Source organism: Chinchilla lanigera, unplaced genomic scaffold, assembly GCF_000276665.1.
Source record: "Chinchilla lanigera isolate Chin_1 unplaced genomic scaffold, ChiLan1.0 scaffold00029, whole genome shotgun sequence".
Taxonomy (NCBI): Eukaryota; Metazoa; Chordata; class Mammalia; order Rodentia; family Chinchillidae; genus Chinchilla; species Chinchilla lanigera.
Genome location: NW_004955430.1, coordinates 1,905,996 through 1,921,147, shown reverse-complemented (window position 1 = coordinate 1,921,147; position 15,152 = coordinate 1,905,996). Strand labels below are relative to the sequence as shown.

Below are 15,152 nucleotides of genomic sequence, written 5' to 3'. Positions count from 1 at the left end.
TATATATATATATATATATATATATCAGTTCATTTGTTTTGACTGCTGTGTTTCTTTATTACATCATCAAGGGCCAGCAAATTATGGCCACAAGCTAAATCTGGTTTTGCATGTAAGATTTAATAAATAATACAAAGAAAATTCAATTTTTTAAAAAGAACCTTTTCTGAATAGTAATATAATAATAAAAACTACCTAAGATCAAATCTAACATGAGTATGTTATATATAAACAAATTATATATAACTTTATTGAAGGCTGTTAAATAAAATTGATATGGCGAGAAATACTGTGTTCCTGGATATATTTTGTGTTCTTTCCTAATTGAACTGTGCAGTTACAATTAAAATCCCAGTAGAGTTTTTAAAAAGTTGATTATTTTTCAATTTTAAGGGGGAATCTTTTTGTTTTTTAAGGAAATTGACAAGCTGATTCAAAATTTACATGAAACACGTCTGTAATCCTAGCACTTGGAAGGCTGAGGCAGGAGAATTGCTGCAAATTTGAGGCCAGACTGGGCTACAAAGTGAGTTCAAGGCCAGCCTGAACTTCAGAGCAAAACCCTGTCTCAAAAGAAAAAAAAAAAAAATGAAAGAACAAAGGCCCAAGAATACCCAAAGCACTCTTGAAGAATGAAATGGGGGTTTTATTCCTAATCAGGTACAAAAGTTATGACAGCTGCGATAATAAAGACAATGGGAGTGCCATAATCAGGAGCCCCCAGTTTGTTGCTGACAGACATCCTAGCTCAGTCATACTCTTGCTATGTGACTTTTGCTATGGGCTGCATAGGAAGACCTCTGGGAGACCCCAAAGCCAGGAAATGAAGACTGAATTTTGAGGACGTGACTGTGAACTTCACAATGGAGGAGTAGCTTTTTGTGGATCCTTCCCTAAAGAAACTCTACAGAGATGTGATGTGGGAAACTTAGGAACCTGGCTGCAGTAGGAAGAAAATGGGAGGGCTGGAAAATTGAAGATGAATGCAAAAATTCTAGGTGAAATTTTTAGAAGTCAGGAGGTAAAGAGAGTCTGCCAATGTAAAAGTATAGAGTCAATGTGGAGAAATCTTTGGCTGCATGCCAGATCCTAATGTGACCACGAAACCTCCTGGTTTAAAACTATGTAAGCAATCTGGGAAAACATTCAGTTACTCTACTAACTTACAGAGACATGAAAAGACAGTGGAGAAAAACCCTTTTCATGTAAGCAGTGTGGGAAAGTGTGCCGTAGACACAGTTATCTTCGTGCACATGAAAGAATTCACACTGGACAGAAGCCCTATGTGCGTAAACAGTGTAGGAAGCCCTTTACTGGTAGCAAATGCATTTATAGACATGAAAACACTCAGTGTGGAGAAACCTTGTATATGTCAACAGTGTGGGAAATCCTTCACAGATAGCAGTACACTTCGTAGACATGAAATCACAGTGGGAAGAAATCCTATGTGTGTAATCAGTGTAAGAAAGCTTTCACTTCCAGTTATTTTCATATACCTGAAAGAACTCACACTGGAGGCAAACCCTATGTATGTACATAAGCAATGTGGGAATCCCTTTACTGATAACAAATACATTTATAGACATGAAAGAACAGTGTGGAGAAACCTTGTGTGTGTCAGCCGTGTGGGAAATCCTTCACAGTTAGCAGTATGCTTCATAGACATGAAATAATTCACAGTGGGAAGAAATCCTATGTGTGTAAGCACTGTAGGAAAGCCTTTGCTTCTAGCTGTTTGCATAAAAATGAGCTCATGCTGAAGAGAAACTCCATATACGTAAGCAATGTGGAAAAAGCTTTCAGGGATAATCATAAGCTCAGAAAACATGAACTCACACAGCATGTAGCTTTAAGTACGGAATGGGGAAGCTTTCATTATCATATGACCTTTTTTGCAGCCATTTGCATAGTGGAGACAATTCGCATCATTGTACATTTTGTAGGACATTTTGGTTTCACTCAGATTCATATTTGGCTTCATTTCATTTTGGCTTCATTCATATATGTAAATTAACACAAGTGAGGAACCTTAAAGAGAAGCGATGTATAAAAGTCTTTATTTTTTTGGAGACGAGGTCTTGCTATGTAGTTCAGGCTGGCCTTAAACTTACTGTGTAACCCAGGGTGGCCTTGAACTCACAGTGGTACACCTCCCTAAGCCTCACGAGTACTGGGATTACAGGTATAAGCCACCATGCCCAGCTGACAAAAGTCTTCAGTTGGCCTATATTTAAGAATTCATTGCTGGGCATGGTGGCGCACACCTGTAGTCAAAGGATTTGGGAGGCTGAGGCAGGAGGATTGCTGTGAGTTTGAGGTCAGCCTAAACTAATAGCGAGACCCTCTCTCTCAAAAACACATTGGGTAACATCCCTGTGAATGTAAAAAAAATGTTTTCAGTTGTAACACACATTTCAAAATCCTATAAAAATTCTTCATATCGTACATACCTATATAAGTAACATGAAAAGCTTGATGTAGATTTGTTCTTTGTAGAATGATCCAGAAAATAACTACCTAAAAGAGATGTCCCAAAGAATAAATGTAGTGTGTTCATTAGTAGTTCCTTCTTAAGTATATTTCTGGATTATGTACAGTTTTTCTAATGTTCACTTTTGAAAACACCTGTAAATGTTGAGGTAACATAATTCTGTATTTTTATATAATCTTAATAATAGTATCAGGTTAACAAATGTGTCATTTTAAATCAGATACTATATTCCCCTTTATTTTGCACCATGTTAGAGCCATAGAGAAGTTGAAATAGATTTCCAGTGTACTAGTAAGCTTAATATATATGTACTTGTTTAGTAATTGGGGTTAATGGGCCATTAAAAATGAATTTTTGCTAATTGTTGGGATTTTCCCACTATCTATGGTAAGCTCAGACTGTGTGTGTGTGCGTGTGTGTGTGTATGTGTGCGCTTGCATACATGTGTGCATTCCATCTTTCATTTGTAACATAGAACATAGCATTTTAAAATGATTTTTATTTTCAACTATGGTGTACATATTACAGAGATTTCTGTACATGTGTTTCTAGAAAGAATTCAACTCTAAACTTGTTAACAGGTGCTATCTTGATATCTGTGTATATCCCATCATAATTACAGATTATATCAAGTTTATAAGCTTTCACATTCTTCCTTTGATATTGAGACTTATTTTGATAATGTGTATAGAACTTTAGGTGTTTCTTCCACCATATAAAATGTACTTCTTGCTGGGTGTGGTGGTGCATGCCTGTAATCCCAGTACTCAGGAAGCTGAGGCAGGAGGATAGCTGCAACTGCAAGGCCAGCCTGGGCTACAAAGTGAGTTCTAGGCCAGCCTGAACTACGGAGTGAGGCCCTGTCTCAAAAAGACTAAAAGTAAAAGTTACTTTTTATGCTCAGATTGGCATGACTTATTTTGATGGTAATTTGTCCATTATTCATCATAACAAAAAATAAAATGTGGTATGAATGCCCCACTGCCAGAGACAACAGGACTATAACTTTTGTCAGACAGGATGTAATTAATTGTAATAATCAATCCATAAAGCAAAAAGGGACAGAATGGTGTTAGAAGGATAGACATGAGAAGTGGAACGTAACACAGAGCTGAGAAATAGATCCATATTTCTAATATGCAGAGATCTGATACACTCTAAATGTGGCTTTGATCACTAGAAGAGGAAACACTGCTCAACAAATGTTGCCGTTTCATTCATTCAGTGGCAAAAAGCAAAATTGGATCCCCACTTCACAGCTTATATAAAAATCATTCTTAGGTGAATTAAAGACTTGGATAAAAAGGACAAAAGCTTAAAACTCAGATGAGAATATGACCTTAGGTTGGGAAAAATCAACTCAAAGGTAACCCATGTTTTATAGATCTGTCCTCATAAATCATTTTCACCATTCCCGAACCTCGTGTCGTATAAACATGTACATTACATATATTTTAGTAGGTAGAAAATTTTACATTAAAACAGAAAAAATTGACTTGAGCTTTCCCAAGTTGCACTTCTTCAGTAACACATTGCGTTTCAGTACCCTTCCTATTTTTTTTTCTCCAGTTGAAATTTTTTTCCAGCTGATCTGGAATGAGTTTTCAGCCGCAGTCTGCTTTACCTTCTGAACCGTCACAGCGACTGGTTCATTCATTTCAAATCTTGTGCTTAGTCAGGAGATTACTGGAGGAAAAAGCAGCTTGCAGCTCCTGTTGATGAGACAGACCCCTGTGGACAGCTCTGAATCCTGACCTGAACAATCACAATAATAAGCTGCCTTTATATGCATCTTATTACTCCAAGCTGTTAAACCTTAAATTTCCAAGCCAGACACGGCAGCACATCTGGTAATCCCAACACTTGGGGGCTGAGACAGAACTGCTGCAAATTTGAGGTCAGCCTAGGCTACATGGTCGGACCCTGTCTCCAAAAAAAAGTTAAAGTTTCTTTTTTTTCAACACTGGGGATGAAACTCAGGGACACTCTACCACTGAACTACATCCACAGCCCTTTGAGATAGTGTCTTGCTAAGTAGCCCATGCTGGCCTAGAACTATTGATCCTCCTATTTCACCCTCCCAAGTAGCTGGGATTAACAGGCGTGCATCACCATGCCTGGTTTCCCTCATTGTGGTTTTTTTGGTTTTGTTTTGTTTTGTTTTGTTTTGTTTTGTTTTGTTTTGGCTTTTGAGTTTTAGGTTTATTGTTTTTTTTTTAAATAGAATAGCAGAGTATACCAACTTTGTCATCTGAAGACCTGAATTTTGATCTTCTGTATGTCCTTGACTTGCCTTGAGACATCAGGCAAGGAAGTGTTTATTGTGATGGGTATAACAGTACCTAGCGTACCCATTTCTTGTCACTGTTGAATGAAATAAAGTGATAGGGGGACTGCCTGGGTAACTATGCAGTGTCAGGGTCAAAGGAGGCATCAATATCATCATTATTATTTTACAGATAAGAAAACATTCTGAGGCTAGTGAATGGAAAGAACTGGGGTTTGAATCGTGACTTCCAGAGTCCTGAGTGAGTGTTCTTTCCTCTGTCCCATGCAGCCTTTCCTTCCTTCTGCAGTGAAGAATAAGTCCCATGTGAACTTTTTCAGAATTTTTCCTTCTTACTTATTAACATTTGAAAACTTAGCCTTTCTTCAAGGTAAGAATGCTTTTATCTAAGAGGCTCTTTGTTTACTGACAACATGTGAAAGGTGCTGGTACTGATAAGACTTTGCATATAAAAAGCAAGCGTCACTGTATGGCCCACTTTGTGTTCTGAAAAGCATATGGCTATTCGAGACACTACTGTCTGATGCCTTATCTCTGAAAGGCTTTCATGTGGGACCCACCTCCTGGTCCTGAACTGGTCCCCTCCCTCAGCTGTTGCACTCTGGCCTGATGATCCACTCATACCAAGAAATCCAGCACAACATGAGAAGTATAGGGAGGAAAACTATCCCTCCACTCTAGGCCTCTCTTGCTGTTTGAGGAGAATGGAATGACCCCTTTCCTACCCCCCAGGACCAGCAAAAGTGTCTGTCCCCACACTTAGTTTGCTGTAAGCAGGAGTCCTTCCTAGCTCGTGGGTGATCATGAGCACATCTCTTAACCTGTTTGACTATCATGTCCCTCATCCCACATGAGGATGATAATCACACTCCTTTTCAAAACTGGGCAGCAATCCGTTGAGAAAATAGCAAGCTAGCAAGGCCAGGCATGGCTCAGTTTCTAGCATAGTGGGTTGAGTGATCTGTGCCTGTAGTACAGTGAAACCAGAGCCGAGACTTAGAAGTGAGAAAAACCAGCCTGAATCAATACGCCGAAATGATGTATTCTTGTAAAAAGACAGTTGAGTACAGTGTGAGTACTAGGAAATGGCTACAAGATGTTGGGAAAATATGCTTTGATAGAAATGTTTTGTTGATTATCTTTTGTGTTTTAATTGTGTGACCCTCGATGTTAGAATGCCCTAGAAGGTGCTCAAAACACGCTCCAGTATTGTGGTCCTCTGTCAGATCTTATATACCTTTCACAAATAGGCCCTTTTCCTTCGTGTTGTGGGTGTTTCGGCCTGGCCCCTGTCGTAATTACCACAAATCTAAGTTATTTTAATTCATAACACAGACTGTAGTTTATTTGATGGGGTTCCAAAAGTTACATGCAGCCTGCTTTTTTTTTTCTTGTAGGTATTAAAACCAGGGAAAAATGTCTTATTCCGTGACTATGGACTATATGATCACACCATGCTTAGGTTTAAAGCCAGCAGCAAGCTTGGAGAAAACTTTTATGTTAGACAAGATGGAACCAGATCATATTTTTTTACTGAGGGTAAGATGAATGGAACCTGTCCTTGAAATGTTCTTTTTACTTCTGTTTGCTTGACTGCATTATAACCGCATGGCTGGTCCGGGAGGGCTTGCAGCTGTACACAGCGCACATGCACGAGCTCCTGGGGCCAGCGCTGCCACATGCGCCGCTGACCCAGCCCTTGCCCGTGCGGAGCTTGTAGCGGTCTCTGGTGGCAGCGCCTATTTAGTGAGCCTGGGGGTGACCTCCCGTCTGGATGCCCTGTGGGAACTGTGAGAGAAAAGCAGGGAGGGCACACAAACTTTGCTTTGTTCAATCAAAAGTAAACAGGGCCATATAATCCCTGGAGATTACTTTCCCAAGTCTCAGAGGCAAGGAGCCTTTTCCAATAAAAGTGATTGGATCTTTTTTATGAGAAAATGCCATTTTTAAGAAAATGGTGTATTTAAGTCTTTGCAGTATTTTGAATATTGGGGTTTTTTTGTTGTTGTTTTTTGGTTTCTTTTGGTCTTTTTCAGACAGGGTCTTGCTATGCAGCTCAGGCTGGCCTTGAGCTCACTTTGTAGCCCAGGCTGGTCTTGAACTCCAACGATCCTCCTGCCTCAGCCTCCTGAGTGCTGGAATTACAGGCGTGTGCCACCACACCCGGCTTGAATATTGGTTTTAAGTCTGTTTGGTAATCTGGGTCATAATTACCTCCTTGATCTGCTTTTATAAATATTTTTATGTCTTGAAATATTCTTTTAGGTATTAAAAATTAAAAATCACTGATTATCATTAAAACCACAAAATCATAAAAATAGGTGAAAATTGAAAAGGTATTTTAATATTTGATGGGTTAAAATCTAATTAAACCAGTCATAAATAATTGAGAAGACAGATAATGTCTGCAAAGTGTGTAAGAGCACATCCTTCAGAATAGTGCTCTTTATTCTCTGCTATATAACCATGTATTTTTGTTTCATTTAATATGGAGTGGTATATTATTAAGGTGAAATTCTCTGAGGATGTGTCACCACTAGGTAATGTTTTTTCCCACTCTGGCCACAGAAGTTCCCCCTTCCTCAGGATAAATGCGGTGCTTTATATAAAATATTTGAGCACATGCAGGCTTTGAATTTATCCAGTTTGGAATTTCATTGCTTTTTAATCAGACTTTTGTATTTGTAACATTAATAGAGCAATCTGGATCTACTCCAGGTTATCCTTTCACTATTACTGATTAAATTAATTCGACGTTTCTGTTTGGGTGTAAGACCATAAGAAGTAGTTATGTCAGTTTAAAAAGAAACTTTAAATTTTAGCATTGACATTTTCATTACCAAAAAAGAAAAGGTCCTCCTCAGCCCTCTCCCCCTCCTAAGCACTGCAGAGTAAATGTGGAGTTACTAAATCTGAGCATTGCCACCCTGCTTTTCTGATAGAATTCCTGGCCCAGCTCTTTGTGGACACAGGATATGAAGAAGTGGTAAACGAGTATGTGTTCCGAGAGACGGTGAATAAAAAAGAAGGCCTGTGTGTGCCAAGAGTTTTCCTCCAGAGCAAATTTCGAAAACCTCCACAGGACCTCAGCCCTGCGGCCGTGCATCACCAGGTTGGCGATTATGTCTCCCCTTGATGAGAGAGTTTAAGAATCACTCCTTCTTTGGTTTGTTTTTATATTTTAATTTTTAAATGAGCAGAAATAGTTTTATATTTAAAAAGGAGCCTGTATGTGTGTATTAAATAAGTGCAAATAAATCTCAGAAACCTGAAAGTAAAGAAAGTTTCATGGTGTAACATAGTTTAGCCATGTTGTCTGACTGTAAAATCCCATCAAGGAAAACCCAAGAATGCTGTTGAGAGTTCAAGAGGTTCTTATTATTACTCATGTGACTCTTTAAGTGTGCCCCTGGGTAGCCCTGTAGAAAGCCTGTAGAAAAATGAGGCCGAATGCACTGAAACACACCCACATGTATTTTTAACTTGAAGGATTATTCCCTTTTCCCAGTGTCTCTACTAGCAGGTTCTCCCACAGTTTGGGTGCCCAAGAAAGTGAGGCTACCATTAGCTTAGTATCACAACTCTAATCATAAAGAGTTTAGCATTTGTGAAATCATACAGACCACAATGTCAGCCATTACAGCTTTGTTTTCATACACATGAAACAGCCATCAGGAAGGTAGTAAGTATTGCTTAACAGTACTACAGTGACCAGTGTTAGTTCTGTAGTGCTATGTAGTGGGAGTATGTGTGTGCCCAGACATTCTCCTTTAACAAGCAGGTTACGTTACTATGAGTAGGTTGTGAAATGAATTGCTCGCTAAAGGAAGAATTGTATATAGAACGTGTGTTAGAGTGCTGAAGTAGAAGAAGCCACCGTAAGGTCACACTGCCACTCACATTCCCGTACCCTAAGCTTGATGTGGTACATAAGTGTGAAAAGTCATTGACCAGGTAGGTTGTTAACCAAGGAATACCTGTATGATATGTACATGTACATTTCATGTTATGTACTATATAGAATTGTAGATTTATTTGGTGTTTTTGATATTTAGTATAGTTAAATAAATATACATTATAAAACAGCATAGTGAAATTATATTACAGGATTTGGAGTATCACCATCAGGGTTCAAGGTCAGTCCCCACTTCCGTCAACCTTAGTCTTTACATGTTCAGGACTGACACCCTAACTGTGAATAGCGGCACACACCTGCAATCCCATCACTTTGGGAGCCTGAGGCAGGAGGGTCACAAGTTCAAGCCCAGCGCGGACAACTTCATGACTTAGTATCAGGGACCTGGCCAAGATCCCCAGCTGCCTGGATGAGGAATACTGGGTACAAGGAGTACAGCGAAAATGAAATAAGAAAGAGATCAGTTTAATGCACGACAGGCGGCAGAGACAGAGACACTCAAGCTAGCCACTATTTATTGGGTGTGCACAATGATTGGAGGGAGTATCAGATGACTCAGAGTAGCTTGTGCTAATGAGGATCTTTATGTTGATGCGGGGGATAAGAAGGAGTTTGTTCCTTCCCCAAGGTGAGACTGCTTTTATGACTACTGCGTTCTCAAGGAACTAGGATGTCTTCAGCTGGTGCAGCCTTGCCCTGGGGCGCCACAGCATCGCGAGACCACTGAGGCCTCGTCTGTGACCGGAGGCACACGGGGTTATGTTCCTGCATACCTCAGCCGGCCACGGGGCAAGGCACTAGGCCTCAGACAAGCCGTACTCACAATTTACCTCTTAAATGATTTTCCCCAACAGTTATTTAGAATGGTTCTCGACAACTTACAAGACCCTGTCTCAGAATAAAAAAGGCTAGGGATGTAGCTCAGTGCAGAGGCCCTGGTTTCAATCTCCAGTACCAAAAAAGAAAGATGGGAAGAAAGAATGGAGAGGGGAGGAGGGAAGAGGGGAAGAAAGAGTGGTTTATTTATAAAACGCAGTCAAATACTAGTTACTTCTGTTATTTTGTAGTCCCTTACAAAATAACTTCTGCTGTGATTATGATGTCCAAATGGTAGAAGCAGTTCACGAGCCAATCCCTGTTCAGGAAGGACTTCCCAGTCCTTGGAAAGGCCTCGCATTGGACTACGCCAGCACAGAGTGGCGCTAGATGCTAACTTTTATTGCCTCTCCATTGCCATCTTAATGACAGTCCATTTTTCCTGTCATGGAGGGAGGAAAATACTTGTTACATATACATTTTCTGGATCAATTTCAGCTTAGATCGATCTTTGCTTCACTGTGGGTGTAAGAAAGTGAGGGTGCTTTTACCCAACATTGAATCTACTTTGTCTCCTGAAGGCAGTTTGTTTTCAACTAAATATGAACACCTGTAGGCACTCTCTGGGAAAGTGTCTACACGGTCTCCAGGCAAATTGAGGAGCGTAAAAACATACTGGACACGACCAAAAAAAAAAAAAAAAAAAAAAAAACATACTGGACACCATCAAGAACCCTAAGCTAAAAAAAAAAAGAACCCTAAGCTTTTATTTTTCCTGTGGATAAATAAAATACCCCTTCACACCTTCCCCGTCCCTAACTGGCTCTGTGGGGTTTATTTTATTGCTGCTTGGGATGAAGGCATAGCAAGATAGGGGGCCACAACATGCTTCTCGTGTGCCTCACAAATTATTTATAGTTCAGTAGTACTTGGTTCTCTCTATCACAGTTGTCACTCAAGAAAGGCAAAACTGTGAAATAAAGCAAGAGTGTGTTTTGTAGGACTATGTTTTCGTTGGAGAGCTCGTTTTATACTGACCCATTACCACTAAATATTGCATTAAAAATAAAATGAGATGCTCCTTTGCTTTTCCTGTCTGCCCTTTTCAAGTGTGTGGCATTTCATTAAATACTATTTATTGGGTATCAATTCTCAGGTCACCGTGGCAGTGGACAGGGCTGGGGAGAGGAGACAGTGTGAGCCGAAGTGGGAAGACAGAAAGACAGCTTGAACCATAACTTCACTAAGCTAGAATTAGTTAGGCAGAAAGTGGAGCAGTCATTTGGAATACCTGAAGAAGAATAGCTGTGGAAAACCCGAGTGTGGCAGTTGCCAACATCATTTGGAAAGAGACCGCCATGTTTTCACAGAGGTATCATGTGCTGTGTCAGGTACGGCCGTGGAGATGAAAATGTGACGCATGGTTCCTGTAGAGCTGCTAGGCATGTCTAGAGCTATAAGAAATATACCAGACTGGCAGATCAGACAATTCCTGAGTGATACACAGCTGCTAAAAAGATGAACAAAATGAGAAATTCTAATAAGAAATAATAATGAAATCAAGACTTCCTGTCAAACAAAGAAAGTTTAAAATTACGATACTCACTACTGGTGAAGGAATAGATTGATCGTGGAGGTACAAAAACTATGCTTTCTAAAATAGCAGTATCCCCTAGACCAGTGATGGCAAACCTTTCAGAGGCGGAGTGCCCAAACTGCAGCCCAATACCCACTTATTTATCACAAAGTGCCAACACTGCAATTAAACCTGAATACTGAGGTTTTAGTTTAGAAAAAAATAACTCCTACATTAATGTCTTTTGTCTTAAAAACACAGCAATGGGGCCAGGGATATAGCTCAGCAGCACAAGCATCTGCCTAGCAAGTGCAAGGTTCCGAGTTCTATTTCCGGTACCAAAAAAAACACAGCAACAGAGCTTTCAATGATACAAAGCTTTGTATTGAAAGGTGAACGTCTGTATTTGGTGTGCTTGCGCACTGTCGTCCAGTGCTCGGCTGCTGGGGCAGTGCTGAGCCACTTGGCTCACCTGCTGGCCGTGAGGGCACTGTGTGCCCACTGCAGCACCTGTGCCACAGGTTGGCCATCGCAGCACTAGAACCTTTTGCAGTGATGGAAATGCTCTCTGTGTTGTCCGATCCCCGTGTGGCTGTTGAGGACTAAGGCTAGTACCCATGGCAGCAGAGGAACTGATTTTTTAAAATTGCATTTAAACTTATAGGGCTGGGGATGTAGCTCAGGGGCCAGGATGTTGCTCAGTGGTGTAAGCGTCTTCCTGGCAAGTGCAAGGTCCTGAGTTCGATTTCCAGTACCAAAAAAAAAATCCAGCCAGGTGTGGTGGCGCACACCTGTAATCCCAGCACTCGGGAGGCTGAGGCAGGAGGATCGTTGTAAGTTCGAGACCAGCCTGGGCTACAAAGTGAGCTCAAGGCCAGCCTGAACTGCATAGCGAGACCCTGTCTCAAAAAGACAACACAAAAACAAAAAAATAACCAAGTGGTTAGTAGTTACCAAATTGGGCATCATAGTTCTAGAACACAAACAGCCATTATATATCAAAGTCCTTAAATCTATATGCACACTTTGATCCAGGATGTTTTGGAATCCAGGGAATAATCATTAGGTGTTTGTATGAAGATTTCATCACTGTATTACTTAGAACGGTGAACTGGTGGTGCAGTACTTTGACTAAGTGTCCCCAAAAGGCCTGTGTATTAAAACCTTGGTCTGCAGCCCCTGGCACTGTTGGGTGGTAGAACCTAAGAGGTGGGCCCTGGTAGGAGGAATCCTTTGGCCAACGTCTTTCCTTCCCTCCCGGCATCCCCCAGCCTCTGGTAATGACTGTTCTACTGCCAGCATCTATGAGCTCAGCTTTTATAGATTTACCAGTTTTTTGTTTGGATCAAATTTGGTTTGGTTCAGTTCAGTTCGGTTCAGTTTTCAACAGGATCTCACTATATTTTCCAAGTTTTTCACAAACTTTTGGGCTCAGCTGATCCTCCTGGGTCAGCCTCCCATTAGTTAGGCCTCCAGGCAAGTGACACAACAAGGCTGAGTTCAGCTTTTTTAGATCTGCATGTGTTACGTGGTGTTTGTCCTCTGCCTGGCTTATTTCACTTAACATAATATCCTGCAGGTTTGTTTGCGTTATCACAAATGATAGTATTTCTTTCTCTTTAGTGCTTCTCAGATTTTACCCTGTCTGTGAGGTTATCTTTTATTTCAAAAATAGTTTTGCTGTCTTTAAACATTTTTAATTTTAATTGACACATAGTAACTACATATTTCTAGAGTGTGACATTTCAATACATTTGTACAGTGTACAGTGATCAAATCAAGGTAAATGCACTATCTCTCACCTTAGATATGTATCATTTCTTTGTGTTGGGAACATTCAAAATGTTCTCTAGCAATTTAGAAATCATTTTTGTCAGACCTAGTTATCCTACTGTGCTACAAAATATTAGAAGTTATTCCTCCCAGTGGATGTAGTGATGCACATCTGTAATCCCAGCTACTTGAGAGGCTGAGGAAGGAGGATTACAAGTTCAAGGCTAGCCAGTAAAGTTTGTGAGACCCTGTCTCAAAATAAACTGAAAAGGGGCAGGGTATGACTCAGTGGAAGAAGGCTTGCCTGGCATGCATGATCCCCTGGGCTCAATACCCAATGCTATTTTTTTTTAAAAAGTTACTCCTCCTATTCATCTGCATCCCTGTGTACCCATTAACTACACTCTTTCCATCCCTTCCTCCCCCACACATTTCCCAAAGCTCTGGAAACACTGTTCTGTTCCTGACTTATTTTTGTTTCTTTTAAAAAATTGTCACGAGTACGTGTTCGCAGTACATGATAATTACAGTCATTGTGGGGAATTGGTACATGTACATAACACACTTGAATTCTTTCTTCCCCCTTTCCCTTCACCCCTGCTTTTTTTCTTTCTGTCACCATTAGATTAATTGATTGATTTTATAAGTTTCAACAAGCTAATTATCATAAATATAGATCATAAACAGAACAAAAACCATAAAATAATATACTCAATCAAGGTACATCTTTAGATACATTGGCCATGCCATTGCTTCTGGGTCTCTTCTTGTACCATATGACTTTCTAGTAGTTTTCTCTAGTTCTGTGAGGGCTGCTATTGGTATTTTGATTGGGATTGCATTAAATCTGTATAGCTGTTTTGGAAGTATGGCTGTTTATTTGGGCACTACTGGTTCTGCCTATCCAGGAACTGGGATTATCTTTCCATTTTCTGATGTCCTCTTCAATCTCATTTTTCAGAGTACTGTAGTTTTCATTGTAGAGGTCTTTCACTTCTTTGGTTAGGTTAATTACTAACTGCTTAACTGCTCACCCTGCCTGGGGTAGTTAGTTAGGCTTTTGGGATGATTGGGTTCATTGTCTCATTCTAGGATATCCTTGAGAATTTTTTGGAGTGCTGGTTTGATGGTCATGAATTTCTTAAGATGTTCTTTGTTGTAGAAATATATTTTTCTCCCTTATATTTGAAAGATAATCTTGCACAACATATCAGTATGAGTTGGAAGATATTTTCTTTTTAGGGCTTGAAACACTTCACTCCAAGCTCTCTTGCCTGGCCTTTCAAGCTTACATTTAAAAATCTGCTGTAATTCTAATGGATTTACCTTTATAACAGATTCATTACTTTTCTCTGACAGCTTTGAAGATTCTGTCCTTGTGTTGGACTTCTGAGATTTTGACGGTGATGTCTCATGAAAAAATTCTTTTCAAATTGGTTATTTGGGGTTCTATATGCATCACTTACCTGTTTCATTCTTTCCTCGTAGTTGGAAAGTATTGCTATGATTTCTTTTTTTTTTAAAGAGAGAAAAACAGTGATACACAATTTCAAAACAAGATAGTAGGAAATTAACAATAGTTAATATATTGCCTATTGTTATCTTCAAAGTAATTGCTCAGATTGCAAGATATAGGTATGCAAAATTAAACAATATAAGTACAACTCATTCTTTTCAATAAACTTACAGAAATTAGTAGTTTAATTATCTTAGCTCTCTTGTGTGTATGTATGTATTTTTTTTCTTTCCTCTTCTTTTCTCCTTTTCTCCATCCCAGTCGTGCTGTGATTTCTATAAACAGGTTTTTATGTCTTTTGTGCTGTTCTTATTTTTTACTAATTCCAGTTAATCTTAGGTTAATCTTTGTGTACTACCAGGTGTTGGATCCACTTTCCATGATCTTCTAAGGTATCTCTGAGTCACTGGCCCCTGTTATTAGCCCGATCTGCTAGTTCTGACACTGTCCCCTCACACTAGTCCTTTCTGCTGCCCATACTTTCAATAGTTTTATTTGGTTTTCTTTTTTTGTTGTTTTTTTTGAGACCAGAGTCCCACTATGCAGTTCAGGCTGACCTTGAGCTCACTTTGTAGCCCAGGCTGGTCTCGAACTCACAATGATCCTCCTGCCCCAGCCTCCCAAGTGCTGGGATTACAGGCGTGCGCCACCACTCCTGGCTAATAGTTCTTAAACTTGCGGATTTCTGTTTGGTGTCTTCATGAATTCAAATTCTTTGCAACACTGTACATTCATGTATTGTATTGTTTTGCTTAGCTCATCAAGTTTTATTAGTAT

At 39.8% G+C, this 15,152-nt stretch overlaps 1 protein-coding gene across 4 annotated transcripts in view; it reads left to right on the top strand.

The window, feature by feature from the left end:
* The window catches only part of Mettl6 (methyltransferase like 6), a 22,693-nt gene extending 12,102 nt beyond the window's left edge, over positions 1-10,591 (top strand). For 2 of the 4 annotated variants that reach the window (XM_005387304.2, XM_005387305.2), the window contains exons 5-6: positions 6,176-6,317; positions 7,721-10,591. In XM_005387304.2, coding sequence (XP_005387361.1) covers positions 6,176-6,317; positions 7,721-7,914 — 336 coding nt within the window. In that variant the 3' untranslated portion in view covers positions 7,915-10,591. Of the gene's footprint in view, positions 1-4,950; positions 5,020-5,048; positions 5,149-6,175; positions 6,318-7,720 lie in introns of those variants that run through there. The other 2 variants (XM_013515679.1, XM_013515680.1) reach the window with 2 other exon arrangements.
* Positions 10,592-15,152: the final 4,561 nt, after the last annotated feature.